This window comes from Scatophagus argus, chromosome 10 (genome assembly GCF_020382885.2).
Source record: "Scatophagus argus isolate fScaArg1 chromosome 10, fScaArg1.pri, whole genome shotgun sequence".
NCBI classification, from domain to species: domain Eukaryota; kingdom Metazoa; phylum Chordata; class Actinopteri; family Scatophagidae; genus Scatophagus; species Scatophagus argus.
In genome coordinates, this window is record NC_058502.1 from 598,056 (window position 1) to 617,661 (window position 19,606).

Here is a 19,606-nt window from a genome sequence, read left to right on the forward strand (position 1 = left end):
CTGCTTGTTTCAGCCAATCGGAACTTAATGATCACACAGTGCTACAGAAACAAGCTTTCATTCAGATTTTCTTTTGCCAGTTTTCTTGTCTGCTGGATGTCAGCAGTCGTTTCCGACAGCAGACACTGAAGGCATCATGTGATCACTCAGTCCGTCCAGGACAGCAGAGGGACATGTCCCCGCAGCCCCTGGACGGCTTCCCCTCCAGCCCACATGGAGAGACTGACAAACACACAGAGGAAACTGGAGGAGTGGCCTCCTCCCGCCTCCCTCCTCCAGCTGTTTAAAAGCAGCTGGTGGTCGTGCGAGCCTCCACTCTGTGATGTGGCCGGGAGCAGACATGACCGCAGTGGGAGAACTGGTGCTGGTGCTGGGCTTACTGGTGAGCGCTCACTGTGAGGTGAGGGCACGAGACCCCGAGGTGGAGGAGGAGGAGGAGCTGGGAGGAAGAGCAGCAGCAGGAGGAGCAGCGTTTCCTCCTCGCCTCCAGAGGCTTCCCCCCGAGGTGACAGAGACTCCACTGGGGGAGGGAGGGAGCTTCCCAGCCCGAACTGGGTGAGTCCACATCAAAGCTCTCAGGCCTCACTTTTCTCTCTGTGCTTTCGACTGACAAAGTTCCCTTCACTGAGGAAGGACGATCGATCAGGACACGAATCGATTAGTCAGAAAATGCGGCACTTCGTGCCTCCAGCCGCTCAGGTGCGAACACATCTGCTCGGACGTCACAGCGAACTGAGTTTGACGATGTTTTACGGACCCATCGATTAATCAGTTCACAGTAAAATAATCAGTAGTGTGAACAGAAAACGAAAAGAAATGTTAGCCGTGTTTTCTTATATGTTAACCACACATTCAAGGTGCTGCTCTGTTCAATACGCAATAAAACTACAAATTCCAATTTTCTTCAAACACATCAGTGCCCAAGTAGAGTTAAACAACATATGGGCTTTACGTGGTCGTCCCGCCATCATCCCTGTCAGTCATGAGAAGGTAATAATCACCAACAAAACATCTACTCAAGTACGTACACTTTGTGATACTTTTATTTTACTTGAGTGTTTATATTTCTATATGTTTTACTCTTTACTTTGCTATATTTTTGTGACAGTTGTGGTTATGTTTTCCTGTAGAAACGTTCTCAGCTCATAATCTTGTCCAAACGGGCAGCTGTTGTCACGTTCCAGATGTTGTTATCAGCTGCTAAAGAGAAGTTTTTCCTCTAAACTGCTCACATGGTTTCAGTTAAATAACTGATCAAATGAGCCAACATTTCTCTGTAAAAGATCAGAGATTAAAGTGCAGAAAGTGGAAACAGATTTGGGTATCAGAAGTTCTCTCCTCTCACATCCATCATGTGGTGACCCTCTGGAGGGGCCCGAGCCCTCAGGTTGGGAACCACCAGACTGCTGCCGTTTGTGCTGTGGGTTGTTAAATATGTTTTAGTTTTCACTGTGAAGCCTGTGAGCCGACTGATGTTTTCTGCCTGGAGAGCAGAAGCCTTCATTGATCGTTTCAGAAGGAAATCCTGTTTCAAAATGTCAAGGCCTGAAACTGTGGTCCTCACAAAGATAGAAGAGCAATAACACACACACACACACGAGTCACGCCTAATGCATGGAGTCCTTAGCAGGGAGCATTTAAATGTTTTGACTGCCAGCATGTTCATAACAGGCTGGTACCACCCAGGCTGCACACACACACACACACACACACACACACACACACTCATTTCATGATTCTCTGAGTCTCGGGCTGTTGGTGTCCTCTGTGTGTTGGTCCTCACTGGTTTCACACTGAGCAGAAAACAAACTTTAACTGCAGCTTATTGTTTTATGTCTGCACTGAACAGAAGACCTGTGGAAGAGTCTGTCTGTCTGTCTGCCTGTCTGTCTGCCTGTCTGCCTGCCTGTCTGTCTGTCTGTCCACCACCTCTAGCGCCACCACCAGGTCAGCGTGTTGATGTGTACTGTACCTGTTCGACCCGATTCCAGCTGATAACACCTGTGTAGTAGCTGGAGTTAGACCACACCCTCTCAGAGTCCTGCTGGGGACCAGGATGTGGTCGTCTCCCTGTGCTGCACCCCCTGCTGGCAGCAGAGAGAAGTGACTGAGTGTGTTAGCATCTGACATTAAGAACCGCTGGCCGTTATTACAGAACAAATTCTGGATAAAATGACTTTAAAATGGTTTTTTAACTGAACGCAACAGACCTGAAGTCTGCGTCTGATTGGCTGCTGTTTTCATGTGTTTGTAGAAGTTGTTTTTCTGATGGTGGAAGCTGCGGTCACCAGGAAAGATTCACTTCAATTTAACTTATTTATATAGCACTTTATACAATCAAAATTGTCTCTAGGTGCTCTACAGAAACCCAGAGCCTGAACCCCCGAGCAAGCAGACAGTGGCAGGGAAAAACTCCCTTTTAACAGGAAGAAACCCTGAGCAGGACCCGGCTGGAAAGATGTGGATTAACTTGTACAGCACAAACTGGATGAGAGTTGTGGTCCCGTTGGATGTTCTCAGGTGATGGTACCTGTGCAGGATGAGACCTGCAGGATCTCTGAAAACTCTCCTCTGAACGTTCTGAGAAGTGAAGGATCGGCTGCAGTCTGACATGTGGACTTCTGTTGATGTGTGACAGACTAAATAAGAGCACTGTATGTCTTGCGTGTCATTTGTTGGAGCGCGCTCACTCAGGCCTCAGTCATTAATCTGGCTCACGTCCATACATTAAAGTGCGGGCCCCGTCCACAGACCGGCTGATAAAATGTCCCCTGAGGGCTCCTAAGAAAACAAGCCTCCATTAGCTGTGAGCCCCTCGACTTTCAGCGCTGCTTTCATGACAAACGGAGCTCTTTGTGCTGTGAGTCGCTGCTGTGTTGCTCTAATGGAGAGCAGCTTTCCAACAGCTCTGTTTGTTTAGCCTCGGCGTTACTGACAGTTGATTGGTCAGGGGTGAGGGGGCAGGGCCACGTGCTTCAGAGGTCAGAGGTCAACAGGAAGTTAAGCACTGATGAAGTGGAGGTGAAAATGTTGTTGGCCTCAGGAGAGAAGAGAAGAACGTTTTCACGTTTTAGATCATAAAATGATTCTTTAGTTTCATGCCATCATTTCTCTGAGGTCAAACTGAAAGTTACTGCAGAAATACAAATGGAGCAGCATATACAGGATATACTTTTATTCTGAAGTGCACACAGTCTTCCTGTCTCTGTGCTACATGCTGGCCTTCCAGGCTGAGAAGAAGGTTTGTTCTCTCTGTTTCGCTGTTGTGACCTTCAACCTGCTGATGAAGGCCTCGCTGAGATCCAGTCACAAAGTTCATCCAGAGCGCACTCTGCCTGCTCAAACAGGAGAAGAAGAAGCTCAGTGAGCATTCAGATCAAAGAGAGCCGACGCTGCAGATAACGTGACCACAAACGCATCATTTAGTGCTCATTCGGCCGTTATCAGGAGGCAGAGACACACGGCTGCAGATGAAAGGACGACACTCAGCGTCCACAGAAAGTTTTTATCAGACTATCAGGCAGGTGGATGAAACTGACAGATAAGAAGTTCTGAAAGTTACACCTGGATGAGCAGACAGTGAACCCACCACAGACACTGGACGGTCCTGATGTGACATTCTGCCCGTCCAGGCTTCACAAACATTTTTCAGACGGGAATCTGAACTGGTTTCCTCGGGTTTCCCTCTCAAACTTCTCTTTCTCAAACCAGAACCTGAAGCAGCTGACATTTTACAGATTGCAGCTGTGCGACGCTTCAGAGCAGAGGAGGTTTAGAAACAAGGCTGAGTGAGGAAGAGGAGGAGACATCTGAGATTAAGCTGCTTCACGTGAAGGAGAAACGATAAGCAGGAGGAGAAAAGCTTTGGCTCCCAGAGTTCAGTCTGACAGGAGAACTCAGTATGGAGATTAAGATTAAAGATTTATTCTCTGATGTGGTTCCAGCAAACTCAAATCCCCAAATGTTTTCAGACGCACCTGTGCATGAAAGTCCTCCGAGCCTGCGTGTCTGTGCTGCGTGTCTGTACTGCTGACTGTAACCTGACTGAATGTCCTGTGACTGCACAGCAGTCACGGGTCAGAGGCCAAACATATGAAAGATCATTTACATGCTGTGCTCACCTGCACACACACCTTTGCTCTGTGGTGTCTCAGCCAGTCACGGTGTGTTAACAACCAGCAGTGAGCTGAGAGGAAGTTTTTCCACATTGAGCTTCATGTCTCCATGTTTATAGAATAACTACTGTGTGTGTGTTTATCCTTCAGTGATGCCACAGGAAATGACTCTAGAGGAAATGAGACTGGGCTTTTCTGAGTCTGAGGAGTTTGTTTACATGTAGGAACAATGGATTTCTAATTATATTACTGTTAAATATTTTGTCACACTGATCCTGTTTCTACCCAGGCTGACATCAGGATTAAAGTTTCACTTTGTTAAGTACAAGGTTGTGGTGTGTGTATCAGAGAGTACTGTAGTGGTTCCTGAGTGCAGGGCTTTGGGCTGGGCCACAGGAAACCATATGAGAAAGCATAAGAGCTGTAGGGCTTCAGAGGCAGTTTTGCAGTAATTACCTTGATGCTGAAGTGAAGCCATCTTACAGTCATAACGGGGCACCACAGGGCTCTAATGCTGGCCCACTACTATTCACATTAGAAATGAATGACTCTGGTCCTAATCAGTATTTCACCATCATTCTTTTTACGCAGATGATGCAGTTTTATATCCCTGAGCTGTAACACATCTTTGCACATGTGTAGGTTTAAAAGCAGATGAGACTATACGCACTGTAGTGGTTCCCAGGTCTCTCTGAGTCATTCAGATATCCTCGAGATATAGCCACGAGATATCCTCGTCCTCTCTTCTCTTTTTGTGTCAAGATTTTTCTCAACAGTTTCCAACCCTAACTGGAGCTTTTTCAGGATTCGTGAAGGCGCACCTGAATTCACAAACAGCCTAATCCGCATCAACACACTGATAGCAGCTGGAGGACTATGATCACCTCCACCCCATCCATAACAACAACCAGGACCAGGATCAGGACCTCCTCCTGGAGGGACAGGAATGGTTCCATGTGATGGGGAGGGTTCAAAATCAGATCTGAAAAGTTGAATTAAATATATGGTTCAAGAAAGTTTTGATCTTCAGCTCCAGAGTGATGTCACTTCCAGAAACACAGGAGTGATTGTGAAACATGAAAGCCCAGCTGACCTCTCAGAGCTGTTGGTGTCTGCACACAGGAAGTTATGAGACCAACAGTCCAACATCAACAGTACAGTAAACAGACCCAGCAGACAGGGTCAGCACCACACATCAGTCCGAGGGAGGACCGAGACAGGCCAGATGTTCATCACAGGAACCACATCAGCAACAGCACTTCACACAGGTGTTTAAACAGGTGACGGTGATTCGTCAAACACAGCAGCTCGGTCAGCAGCCCTAAACTTCAAACTACGACGCTCTGCGACGAGAAACATGCAAAGTAGTCACTGACAAACGAAAAAATGAGTTCGCTCAGTTGTCAGGGAAACGCAGATGTTTGATGTTGAACGTTTCGTCAGATGAGACTGATGAAGACAGCAGGCGGTTAGCTTAGCTTAGCAGGGGGAAACAGCAACCAAATGCAGCAGCTCAGCGTGTTGGATCTGGTTTGTTTAATCTGTAAAGGAAAAAAGAAGTTGACGTATTCCTTCAACTGATTTCGGTCATTGAGGAGAGGAACCCATGTTTGACTTCTGACCCCAAACAGGAAGGACTAACTGCAAACCAGCCAATCCTGCAGCATTTAAAGACTCCAGGCTTCCCAAATGATCTCATCTGTGTGTGTGTGTGTGTGTGTGTGCAGGAACTGGTGTGCATTTGTGCAGCAGCGTGAGGTCACCACGGCAGTGCGGTGTGGAACAGAGAAGTACACCATCAGGTCTCAGAGTCCGTGTCCGAGTGGGACGCCCGACTGTCAGCTGGTCATGTGAGTACACTACAGTCACAGTACTGTCGCATTTCAGTAAAAGTATTCGAGTATCATCAGGAAAATGAGTCCAACCAACAGTTCAAACCTCAGCGTCATCACAGATACACTCAGAAGATTCAAATCACTCAGCAACAACAAACCAAAGCTGTCTGATAAATGCAGTAAAAGTACAACATTCCCCTCTGAGCTGAAGGTGGCATTCAAAGAAAGTACCTCTAATCTGTACCTAAGTAGAGTACTTGAGTGAACGTACTGTGATGTATTATGTTTAAGATTCCAAGCAGAACGGCACACATGAGAATGAAATACGTGAAGAGACAAACGTCTTCTGTCTCAGACCTCTGATGGACTGGCTGAGGATTATTGTGAGCGCGAGTTAAAGACGGCGAGGGTTTGTTTTCTGTACTCTGACTCTGGAACGTGGCCTTCAGTCTCAGAGACAGATGCATCCACTCAGGGGCCTCATTCTGTTGTCACAGTCCATCGCCCCCACAGGGTCTCAGGACAAAGTCTGAGGGTCCGAAGATGATTGGAGGGAAACTACAGTGGAGCAGAGTTTTGTTTCTTTTTCAGACCGTCCCCTAACGTTTGTCTTTTTCTGGTGAAGTACTTGAGGGTCAAGCTCTTTTATTTTCAGCAGTTTGTCTTCCTCCGCACAGCCAGGATCAAACTTCCTGTGACCAACTTTTTCCTGGTTGGCTCAAACAAAGTAAAGTAAGTAACACCAGTAAAAACATGTAGAATAAAGATGGAGGCCGCAGGCTCAACACGTGGGGCTGCACACGAGCTCAGCTTCGACGTCAAGAACCAAACTTTTCCCGAAAGCTGATCCACAGTCACGACATCCTGCAAAAACCTCATCAGCTCTGAAGTAGATTTTCCTCTGGAGGATCAGATGGACTTGAGGAGGAGACGACCAGAGAAACGTGTTGGGGGTCGACGGGAAATCCACACATCCGACCTCCCGAGGAATTCGCTAAGGTTTGGTTTCCTCAAATTCATTTTCAGCTGTTTTTCAGTTCCATATGTGTGTATGTGTGTGTGTATGTGTGTGTGTATGTGTGTGTATGTGTGCGTGTGTGTCTGTCTGTCTGTCTGTCTGCAGGTACAAGCAGGCCACCCGTCCGGTCTACAGGCAGAAGCAGAAGATCTTCACTGCTCTGCTGTGGCACTGTTGTCCGGGACACGGAGGACATAACTGTGAGGACAGAGGTAGGTCAGCATCGCCGTTACTATGGCAACAAACCTGCTATGATGGATGTAAGCAACGCCAGCTCACTGCCAGAAAGTGAACTGATCTGTTAAATTTTGACATTTAAGGAATTTCCTCATTCTGAATGTACATAAAAACACCAAAGCAACATAAATGTCCACCCTGATGTCTTCATGTAAAGGTTGTCTTGTCTTGACTTACTGAAGGCCGTCGTGGTGAGGACTCTGGTCCAGACGCTGAAGGTCCCCTTTCACACCATCGTGTCCTCCGCTCTCCCTCAGTATTTTATTTTATTCCAGTGTTTCCGGTCAGTTGAAGGCTTGCTGTGTTTGTCTCTCACAGTCTCTGATGCACAGCCGCACCCTGGGAGCTCGGCTCTGATTGGAGGATCTGAAGCAGCGAGGATGGAGCTCCACGCTCCAGGTACGAAGACACACCTGTCAACGTCCAGCCCAGGAGGGAACAATCAAATCCAGTTTAGTCCCCTAAACACACAGAGAACAAAGAGTCAAATATCTGTCTGCACACACTCACACACACACTCACACACACACACACACACACTCTAACACACACACACACACACTCCCTCCCCTCAGTGTCAGAACAGTCTGACTCATTCCTGCCTGTTGAACAAAGTGAGGAAGCTGTGAAGTGCAGAGTGATGCTGGACTTTGATAAACCTTCAGCTCAGGTCAGGTGGAGGTCCTCCCCAGACCCTTCACTTCACCCTCCTCCGCGGGGGAGGGGGGGTGTGGGCAAACTGCTCCTGGACGACCCACCTTTGAGGTCGGCCCCTCAGTGTCGGCCTGTGGACACACACAGTGACTCATAGAGGGACGGAGGTCAGGGGGAGGTGGAGGAACAGACCCCTCACTCCACCCTCCATGACTGCATTATGTTTTCAGTTGGACACTTCCTGTGGAGCAACAACCACCTGAAATGTCCATCAACAGTTTGGTCCTGAGAGACAGACAGTCCTCACCACATGTCCAAGTCCCTTCTGGGGTTTGCATGAAGATTGTTTGTTTCCCATTTCCCGAATAAAGCAACCGAAGACGGGACAGAACAGACGGGACAGAACAGACGGGATGGGACAGAACAGACGGGACAGAACAGACGGGACAGAGCAGATGGGATGGGACAGAACAGACGGGACAGAACAGACGGGACAGATCAGATGGGATGGGACAGAACAGACGGGACAGAACAGACGGGACAGAGCAGATGGGATGGGACAGAACAGACGGGACAGAACAGACGGGACAGAGCAGATGGGATGGGACAGAACAGACGGGACAGAACAGACGGGACAGAGCAGATGGGATGGGACAGAACAGACGGGACAGAGCAGATGGGATGGGACAGAGCAGACGGGACAGAACAGACGGGACAGAACAGACGGGACAGAGCAGATGGGATGGGACAGAACAGACGGGACAGAACAGACGGGACAGATCAGATGGGACAGAACAGACTCTAATGTTTCACATTTCTGCTGTAGGTTCTGAAAATCAGTGTTAGCTTGTTTGGTCTCAGTCAGATGCTTCAGGTTAACTCTGGGTTTTAGTTCTCTCTCACTGTGATGGTGAGCTCAGCCACAGTGTAGTACTGCAGTACTGTAGGATACATGCAGAGTACACAACATGAAGTATTTGTACCATAAGTGGCATAAAAAACCCTGAGAATCAAAACAGTCTGTTTTTGGAAAGAATTCCAACTAAAAACAGACCTTTGGCCTTTAGAGGCTTGATTGAACAAAGAGAGACAAACAAAGAGGCGCGCGCGCACACACACACACACACACACACACACACACACACACACACACACCTCGTCACGGTCCAGTCCGCTCCCACCACGCCTCCGATTGAGCCGACTTCCTGTGAGCTGATGTCGATGTAATTAAGTCATGAGCGGAGCTGCAGCCCAGCAGAGGCAGACTGGAGACAAAAACAGGAACACCTGGCAGCCTCTGAGGTGAGTCATCAGGTGTGACTGTTTCTGCGTCCACCTCCTGCAGATGGTACAAAAGCTGAAGAGAAACATTTTACACAGTTTGGCCACTGAGTGTGAAGGTTTATCAAACCCTCTTCAGCTTAGGCTGCAACTCACAAACCCACAGTGATGCCTTCAGGTCGCTTCCTTTGTCCAACCAACAGTCCAAAACCCAAAGACTCTTCGTTTACTGTCATAAAGGACAAAGAAAACATTTTTCAGACGCTGGAAGCAGCAGATGTCTAGAAATGACAGAAACCATTCATTAATGAACGCGTTGGCAGCTAATTGTGTTTCCGTCGACTAACCGTCGCGGCTCGTCGCAGAGCAGCCAAACTTGCCTTCAGAGAGTCGTGCTGTGTTGTGGTACTGATTATAGCCAGTGTGTGTTCGTTCATACCAGCACACAGTCTGACTGAGTCCCACCAGTAATGAGGCTAAAAGCGTTTACTGTGTCCTGCTGCTGTTTGTTCCCGTTGGGACTGAGGACTGAGTGACCGAACACCAACAGAAAAAAGTGCCGACGGAAACAGATTTGATGATTTCGCTGCAGGACTTCCTCCTCTTCTTGTCGACGCTTCAGGGCTGCAGCCGTCGAGTCTTTCTGCAGGTCACTGATACTGAGCTGCCTGTTCCTGCCGTCGCTCCCACCGTTTGACAATGAATCAGGGTGAAACAAAAAACTGAGGAAACTCAGCTGAGAAATCCCCAAACACATGAGCCCCGTCTCACCCTCCACCTGTCTGTCTGACTTCCTGTTGGTCTCTCTTTCACTTCAGTGAAGAACATGCTGACAGAGCACAGACTCACTGATATTCTGATCAATAATGTAGCCCATTTGCTGTGCTAAGGTATAGTGGTGTGATGGCGTCCTGAACAGTGGAAGCCACAGTTCAAAGTGACACACAAAATGGTGTCCGACTTGTCATAAACTTTCATTTTAGAGGTGAATGGTACACTAAAATATGATTCCAGCTCTACTGAGCAAACAATGCGGCTCTAGTGCGACATCTGGTGGCAGCGGATGTCGCAGATTTAACCTTTAGAAAACCTGCAGGCTTTAAAGTACGTCTGTACATACTTTCAGGGCACTGCAACAGACCAAAGTGCTGCCAAAGTGCTATCGCTGATGATGTTGACAGGACAAGACTGTTGATATTATATATTTACTGTCAATGAATCCATTCAAACTGTTTCAGTTCTTAGTCTTTTCTCTGTGTGAACTTCAGGAGTTCAGGACCGCCTCCAGCAGGACCGCGTCGATCCCAACAGCGAACAGAACGACTACCAAACGTCAGTCAGCGAGCTCCATCACACCGGCTACACCGACAACCTGCACAACACCACAGGCCACGCCCAAGACCCAGGACACGCAAAGGACCCGGGACATGAATGGCATCCAGGCCACGCCCAGCACCCAGACCACGCCCAGCACCCAGACCACGCCCAGCACTCAGGCCACGCCCAGCACCCAGACCACGCCCAGCACCCAGACCACGTCCAGCACTCAGGTCACGGCCAGCACCCAGACCACGCCCAGCACTCAGGCCACGCCCAGCACTCAGGTCACGTCCAGCACTCAGGTCACGGTCAGCACCCAGACCACACCCAGCACCCAGACCACGTCCAGCACCCAGGTCACGTCCAGCACCCAGACCACGCCCAGCACTCAGGCCACGCCCAGCACTCAGGTCACGTCCAGCACTCAGGTCACGGTCAGCACCCAGGCTACGCCCAGCACTCAGGCCTCACCCAGCACTCAGGCCACACCCAGCACCCAGACCACGTCCAGCACCCAGGTCACGTCCAGCACCCAGACCACGCCCAGCACTCAGGCCACGCCCAGCACTCAGGTCACGTCCAGCACCCAGACCACGCCCAGCACTCAGGCCACGCCCAGCACTCAGGCCACGCACAGGACCCAGGCCTCGCCCACAACAACAACACGGGTGACCGCCTCGAGTCCCTCCGTCGTGAGGCCCAGCAGCAGCAGGAGCGTCATGTCCCAGGTGAGTTTTGGTCCAATGTGACATCCTTGCTGCTAGCTGTGCTTCTCGTGCTGTTCAGTTTTGTCTGTTTCTGTTGGTAAATATGAGGACAGGACACGGAAGCCTTGGACTTCCTGTAACAGAAATGTCAACCTGTGAACCTGTGGAAGTGCAGTTCGATCTGTTAGACCCACCATCACCTCCACCTGTCAGATCCATCAGCTGTCAACGAGATCATCTCTGAACTGTGATGTAATCAGGTTTAATTTTAGCATTTTATCAAATCACCTGTCAGGTGTGTCTTGGTTCCATGTGCGACATGTGTGTGGCGTCAGGTGGAGGTGATAACAGACGTGATGTCTCAGTCACACCCCGACACACAGACAGACACACACTTCCTCCACAGGAAATCCTCTCTTTCTTCTGTGTCATACAAAATGACATCACACCAGCAGCATGAGCATCACCTCACACACACACACACACACACACACGTCGTCCGTCCTGTGTGGAGCCTCACTCTCAGGTTCCCACGGGGTCCTGTTGTCTCCGATGTGCCGGCCTGCAGCCTGAAAACACGCCGACTGTCAGGAAGCTTCTGCTCTCACGTCCAGCGTCGTTTTCTCGTTACCGTAATGCGGGCGGACATCAGAGCTAACGACGCCTCGGGAAGTGGAAGTCGCACTGAATGTAAAAGCGTCAGTTTGATGTCTGAGAGCCAGGAGATAAGAGAGGACGTAAAGTCCTCAGCAAAGCGTCGCCTCGTCTTTGAATGGTGACTTTTACAGCCAAACGTGTCGGTCGTGTAACAGACGCTGTTTTGCCCGAACAGGAAGTCGGCTCAGCTCGGCTCCTTAAATCACACTGACGGTCATTAGACAGAAAAGCTGAACTGCCAGCTGACTCCAAACAGCTCCGTCCCCCTGAGCCTGGAGTCTGAAGTGACCTGGAACGTCCTGTCGCATCGTGGCCTCACTGCACCGTGACCTCTGACCTCTCAGACCCCACAGTGTGCGGGAAAAGCGTTTGGGCTGTTGTAATGAGAACAGGCTGAAGTCACGGTGTGTGTGAGTGTGTGTGAGCGTGTGTGAGCGTGTGTGAGCGTGTGTGTCTGGACACTCCTCTCCAGAGGAAGGTGACAGCCATGACCTCATGCAAACACACACGTTTGTCCTTCTATATCTGTGAGGACCCCCGTCACCACATTCCAAGAAGTGAGGACTGAAGAAAGTCCCTGTTGACAAGACAAGAGACAAGGGACAAGAGACAGAGCACATCGTGCTGTTGAGATGTGGTTCAGAGATTGTTCACTGAGAGGACTTTGGAGTTCAGAACCACCTCGCCGTGTTAGAGCCGAGTCGCAGTCTGCTTCGGAACCACGACATTAATGAGGCCGACAACCAGCAGGAAATCAAAGTTTCAGATGGATCCTCAGAGCGCCGAGGCGTCTCTGCCTGCAGGGGGTCCAGCTGTTCAGTGTGTGTTTTGGTTTCCCTCTGAACCAACAGAAACAAACTCATCAGACCCCTGAGCAGCTCTGCTGGTGTCACTTCTGACCCTGAAGCCCCTCGCCGGGCCCCCAGCAGAACTCGGGCTCGCTTTTGTTTCCCTGCCGGCTGTTTTTATTCCAGATTGGAAACTAAACTGGTCCCATTTTAGAGCAGAGCGACTGACTGCTGGCCCCCAGAGGGCCACAAATCACCAGGGAAAGGGTGTGTTTGTGTGTGCTCGCTTGTTGAGGTCAGCTTTGTGTTTTTGCAGCAGGGAGGTGATCGTGTTTTCATTTCAGATAAAAATGGAAAACTCTGGTTCAGACATGCAGATTTCCCAGACATTATTTCAGCTTCACTTGTATTTAAATAGCACCAAATCACAACAGGAGTGACATCATAACACCGCAAACAGAAAAGGTCGAGACCCAACTCCAGCATCCCCCACCGGGACACAGCTACAATAATAACAGAATTAATAATAATGACAACAGTAGTAGCATTAGGAGCTCCAAAGTCTGGGATGATATTAGGTACATATTAGGTACACAACTCTGCAGAATACATAATAAATTTTGTAATTTTTAGACATTTTAATGTGAAAATCTTACAAATCCATCCTTACTAATGCATTAGCACAGGTTTGACCAGCAGATGTCACCTTTTTGACTGTAACGTCAGGATTCACGGGCTTGTGGAGAGCGGCAGGTGGTTTCAGTGGTTTCAGAGAACCCCAACACTTTTGGTTTTTTGGTCTGTGATTGAATGAGTTTCTTTTTTGGTTGTAGATAAGTTGGATGCTGCCGCCCTCCCTGTGGTCCTCCCCGTTCCCCACATGATGGCTCTGGTCATGTCTCAGCTGCAGCCAGTCCTGGAGGGCTACAACCGCTCACTGGAGCACCTGAGCCGGCAGGTAGGGGACCTGGCCCGTGACGTGGCGCAGCTGAAAAGCAGCCAGCTGGGGGCCGAGCTGCAGGCTGGGCCCCTGGACGACCCCGGGCTTGATGAGGCAGCGGAGGAGCGTCTGGATGCCAAACTGGATGAGGTGTTTCAGCACATCAGGGAGGTCCAGAGGCAGATGGCGAACCAGAGGACGGACATGGAGCACAGACTGCACTCCCAGCATGCAATGCTGCATTACAACCTGACCAGCTTTAAGACAGACACCGACATGAAGCTGAAACGCCACCAGAAGATGCTGCAGGTCAGAGGACAACAGGGACAAGTTTGTCTCATTATTTTTAGTCACATTTTACTGTGTGTGTGTTGCCTTAATGTTACTAACAGATGAACCAAAGAAAGAAAGAATTTAAAAATGTTTTTCTTGCTCAGACAAAAACTTAAAGTTTCTGACTGAAAGAAAGAGAAACAAAGTGAAAATGATTTGTTATTTTTACTTGACAAAGTGATGAAACACATCAGTTCATCCGTCTCTGACCCCAGGTCAGCCTGCAGGCCATGAATGCTACACTGGCTGAGCTGAAGCTGGACCAGGATGAGACCATTGAGGACCGGCTGGAGGAGCACCTCCCACCGTCGCCGGTGTCCTCAGACACCTCGGCGCTCTGGGAGGCTATCGAACGCCTGGACAACATGGTGGTCAACAACTCAGTGAAGGTGGGTCGGGCCAAACTCATGTATTACTTCTGGGTGGACCTGGTTTCCAGAGCTTGGCTGTAAGGCCTCGCGACAGCACCCCCTAAGAATTGCTCTGTGTGAAGAAACACAGAAATATACTGACAACAGAAGCGGACTAATCTGTTAGGATAAAATAATTCCAACACAGAACAACAACATTAGACAAAACACAGGACCAGGACTGATGGTACTCAGGTGGTCTGGTTCTTTTGGGTCTCCTGGGAGCTTCAAGGACTTCGCAGAGCCGCAGGGTTGGCTGTCCTTTGAATGTTATTGATTTCCACTTTGCATTCCAGTATGGTTAAAAAAAAGTGGATTTGTTTCTCATTTGGAACAGAATTTTGGTTCCAAACCTGACAAAGCTGCATTTCACTTTAATCAGTTTGTGTGAAATTAATTTGTTACAATCAAATGAAGGAAATCGTACTTTGATGACTTTTCATGACTTGTTAGACTTAAACCTCAAATTAGCTGACACATAAAAAGTCATGAATAGAAAACAGGAAAAGTTTTTAAAGGTGAGCTGAAGACGACTGCCGTTTCTCGTCGTGCAGGTGGGCGGGCTCATGGAGGACGTGGAGGTGACCTCGGGGACCGTCCAGAAGCTGAGAAAGGACCTCAAGGACCTGGAGAAGCAAATCAATCAGACGGCCCGGAACAGTCAGATCCAGTTCATGGAGACGGGGCTGGAGGTGGAGGCAGCGAAGGAGGTGGTGCTGAGGCGGGTGGGCGAGCTGGCGGGGAACCTGACCCTGCAGGGCGAGCAGCTGCAGGAGATGGATGTGGACATGGACTACCTGTACACGGGCTTCTACAAGCAAAACTCGTCTGGAGACTGTGACTGCAAGCTGCTGAAGGCCGCCATAGTTCGACTGGAGGACAGTGTGGCCAACGTGACGGAGCTGGCCAATGAAAACCGATTAGCCCTGGACGAGAACAGTGAGGGAGGGGCGGGGCAATGGGGCGGGGCCAGTGACTGGGAGCCGGCGGTGGAGGCGCTTCAACAGGGCCTCCAGCAGGTATGAAACTACACTTTATCAAAGCCAACGTGTAGAACATGTTGGACTTTACTGCCACCTAGTGACACTAGCAGGTCTGATCTTAGGGCACCGAGACGAACCAACAAATGTTAATCATCAGAACAAGAGACACAGACAGGAAGTCAGACTAACATGTTGGTCTGAACAGATTTAAAATGAATAAAAATGTAGAATCCTGACTTTATCTTAATTAAACACGATGCTTTCTCACCTGTCCCTCATCCTGCAGGTGAAGGAGTCTCTGGCTTTGGAGCAGACCAGGACCAGGACTCTGGACCACAGCCTGAACCAGCTGAGCAGCTCGGTAAGGGTTGGTCTGGCCGAAGTGTCGGGCCTGAAGGAGGCAGACAGAAAGCTGGCAGAGAACATGCAGCACCTGTCCAGCTCCTTCAGCTCGCTGCTGAAAGACGCCATCCGCCACAGTGACGTGCTGGAGCTGCTGCTGGGGGAGGAGGTGCTGGAGTTCCTGGAGTGGCCCGTCCAGGACCAGGAGGCCCATTCCATCCCAGCCCTGAAGGAGCAGCTGGGGAACCTGCAGGAGGAACTGAGAGGACAAAACCTGAGCATCACCTCCCTGCTGGGGAGCAGGCCAGGTAAACAAATAAATCTGTCCCTCACTTCAGGGATTTGCTCTTCAATTTGTCCGCCCTGAACCTCATCGAGGCTTGTGGAAACGCAAAACACTTACACTTAGAAATCAAACTCAGACCGATGAAGCATCAGATGATATTCAGATGAGCTTGAAGGGACTGGAAGTTTGGTCCTGTGTCCCTTCTAGTGTGCACACACAGTATGTGTGTGTTAAAACAGGCAGATCAGAACCCAGATCAGAACCTCCGAGGTGCGGTCAGTCAGATGTAGCTCTTTAGCAGCATCTAGTGGCAGCTGTGAGAAACTACACCCCAACACAACACAAGCGCCTCCACGACCTGATTGATATCAGCTGGCAGACATGTTCAGTGGATTTTAGCCCACTTGTACTGGTGAAGTACTGGTGAGGTGGTGTGTCTGGGAACCTTTTGTTGCTCTATAGTATTTGTTGGTTATTTAAGATCTAAGAAAGATGGTGAAAAAATGCAGATGCTCTCAGACTTACCTGCTGACAGTAGTGTTGCTGTGACTGTTGATTTGAAACAAGCTTATCAAAGTATGTGACATCTTGTTAGCTCTGAGGTTTGACTGAATAAACAATTTGCGTTTACTGAAGCAGAATTTAAAGGCCACCAAGTTGCAACAGTTTTTCTGTCACTAAGACGAATTTTTGGCTCCTTCTGCCCATAGGAATCAGAGAGGAGGTACCGTCTGCTGACCAGCCCTCCTCCTCTTCCCACTCACTCCCTGACGACTGGTATCCTGGTAGCATGAGGAGGAGCAGCGATGGAGTTTCAGCCAGAGAGCGCCAACTCCTCCTCCACCCTGAGGGCAGGCGTCTGGATCACAGAGGAGACGGCAGCGATCTGTGGAACCTGGAGAAGAGAGTGGAGGAGCTGGGACTGAAGGTGCGCCAGCTGGAGGAGAAACACCATAACACTTCCACTGAGAGAGAGTCGCCACCCAGTGGTGTGGAGACCGATCTACAAGTGGAGGTGATGTTGCTGAAGAGAGGGCTGGAGGAACATCTGAGGGTGTTCAAGAACGTCTTCAGCAATGCTGACGTACTGGCTGGATCTGACGCCACGCTAGAACTCGACAAACTGTGGAGGCTGGTGAAGAGCAAAGACGGGAAGAAAGAGAAGAAGAAGAGAGGAGACGAGAGGGAGGGAACAGGAAGAGGAGGAAGCCATCGAAGCAGAAGAGACTTATCAGGTGAGCGTCAACTTTATGGACCTAAATCTGTCAAGCTTGTCCTCTCAGGTTTGTTTGTTGCAGTTCAGTATGGACGGACAGAGCCAGGGCAGAGCCAGGCTGGCTGTGTCCTGTTTCCAGATTTTATGCTAATATAAGTTAACACATTGCTGCCTACAGCTTCATGTTTACTGTACAGACATCAGAGTGTAGGTCCCAAAATGCCAGAGAAGAGCAAATCTGTGAACGAGGCTCAACACTGCTGACCTTCCTTTTCTCTCTAGGTGCTGTTCCTATCCTGTCCAGCCAATCAGAACACACCCCACTGCTTGTGGCTACATCTCCTCTGAGGGTCTCGAATGGGGTCATCGTGTTAGAAGCATCACTGAACCGGGGTCAGTCTTACTCCAACACTGGCACCTTCAAGGCTCCGGTGGATGGGCTCTACCTGTTCATCTTCACCATCCACCTGAGGCCAGGTCCCGCCCAGATGGTCCTGAGGAGGGGGTCGGGTGGGGCTTTGGTGTCTCTGCACCAGCAGGGGGTGACGGATGCGGGGCCTGTCACCAGCGTGGGCCTCCTGCTGCTGGACCAGGGGGAGGAGGTGAGACTGGAACTGAAAGGAGGAGAGTGGGTGGAGTCAGGAGACAATGTGTTCACTGTGCTGCTGCTCCATCAGACCACCTGAGGGCACTGTGGACCAATCAGCTCACTGATCAGTCTGGCAGGGGCGGAGTCATACATTTAAAAAGAGAATTTAACACTTGGTGTCGTCCAGTTGGTGGAGGCTTTATTCCAGAGCATCTGACAGAATCCTGACTGACTGAGGTGCGATCAGAGCGGATCAAACATTTAAACCACCAGACAGTTGTGATCAATCTGTGGACCGCAGACCAGTTTGAGCTCCACCAGCATCTCAGGTTAAAATCTTGATAGCCAGAACTAGAAGAGGAATTAAGGAAACAAGCAAACTACGATTAAGAAATGTTATCAAAGATCCCAAATGTCCGAGTGAAGCGTGTGTTTCCATTGTTTATGTGTTTACAGCAGAGCTGGAGTCAGGACGGTGTTAGCTTAGCATAAAGGAAACAGGTAGCATCAACAATAGACTCATCAACATCTGCTCAGCTCACCAACAGAAAAACAGTTAGTGGTTTTAGGGATATGCGTTGAACTACTTGCTGACAACGTGTCCCTCCGCCCAGTACGCGTGTGCAGTCTTCTATCATGTTCTCTGATGACCTTTAAAGATGTTGGTGGACATGTGGACTTTGGCTCGGAGTCACAAAAGTAAACTGGTTTCTGAAAACTGACAGTTATCATAAACATGTGCATTAGCTCATCTACAGTATTGTGTCATGTTTTTATTAAAGTATATACTGTATATTTATCTCATTATCACTGGAACTGAATAATTAAACCTGTGGTAACGGAGCTATCGTACCATGAACGTCTCAGACTGTTGTAGCCCCACATTGGACAGAGCCAACTGCTCCCCCTTGCCTCCAGTGTTTATGCTAAGCTATGCTAACCACCACTCCTGCTCAGAAACACTAACACAGTGACATTATATACAGTGTGTATATAAATATATATGTGTAACTTAATAAAAAGATTTTATCTACAGAAGTGGCTGTATGATGTTTAGCAACAGTTCAAAACCAACCAGAGTCCTGAGAGGAAGTGCTGGCAGCCATGGTCCTGGTCTAAGGTAGCCCTTGATTGATTAGCTCATCGAATCAGCTGCCAACTTGCTCATTTCCAAACATTTTGCAGTGACGACTTCTCCGACGGGTTTCAGTTTGACGTCACGACACTGCAGACACAGAAGAGAGGCGTGGATTTATCTGTTCCTGTTTCACACATTGTGTTATTTCCACATCTTGGTTTGGTTCAGGAGGACAACGTTTAGCTTAAAAATATCCTTAATCTGTTAAACAGGAAACAAATCGTTCAAATGGTGGCGGAGTCCTCCCCTGAAGTCCAGCGTGAAGATACGGTCGCTGTCCTCCTTCACAAGGTCTCGTTTGTGATGCTGGTAATCAATAAATATTGATCAGTGATCACAGAGTGTAAACTGTGTGAGAGAAACTATGTACATTCACTCAAGTACTAAGCTACAATTAATTCATTTCTTGCAATGTTGCATAGAATCAGATATCAGTCACAGATGTCTTACTGCAGTGCTTTTACTACACAAAGCCAATAATACTGCAGTACTTTTACTACATGAAGCCAACAATACACAAAGTTTTTAGCTTCTCAGAGTGTGCAAACTGCATTATTTTTAAGGGCGTCTGATCAGATTGAGGTTCAGGTCAGTGTGAATCACAAACATCTGCTGCTTACCTGGACAGGTATGAGCCCAAACATTCCAACTGGAAATCAGATGGTGTGTTTGACTTGCAGAGGATGTCAGGTGAATGGGTGGTCCTTCAGCGTGGTCCAGGACACATTCAGGTACACGCTACTAATGTGGTCACATG

General features: G+C 49.1%; 1 protein-coding gene across 1 annotated transcript; it reads left to right on the forward strand.

Annotated features, from left to right (window-relative positions):
* Window positions 1–316: 316 nt before the first annotated feature.
* mmrn2a (multimerin 2a) lies at window positions 317–19,033 on the forward strand. The gene is made up of 11 exons (XM_046402302.1): window positions 317–555; window positions 5,843–5,965; window positions 7,074–7,180; window positions 7,524–7,604; window positions 10,409–11,188; window positions 13,446–13,861; window positions 14,101–14,274; window positions 14,850–15,314; window positions 15,565–15,928; window positions 16,617–17,141; window positions 17,405–19,033. Exons 1-11 carry the CDS (start codon window positions 323–325, stop codon window positions 17,806–17,808), a joined length of 3,672 nt encoding a protein of 1,223 aa, XP_046258258.1. The 5' UTR covers window positions 317–322; the 3' UTR covers window positions 17,809–19,033.
* The last annotated feature ends 573 nt before the right edge of the window (window positions 19,034–19,606 follow it).

Bases quoted from the DNA above. Each gene is read 5' to 3' on its own strand.
- mmrn2a (XM_046402302.1), top strand. From the start codon at position 323: ATGTGGCCGGGAGCAGACATGACCGCAGTGGGAGAACTGGTGCTGGTG. The intron at 7,181-7,523 runs GTAGGTCAGCAT...TGTCTCTCACAG, and splicing joins ACATAACTGTGAGGACAGAG to TCTCTGATGCACAGCCGCAC. The intron at 7,605-10,408 runs GTACGAAGACAC...TGTGAACTTCAG, and splicing joins GATGGAGCTCCACGCTCCAG to GAGTTCAGGACCGCCTCCAG.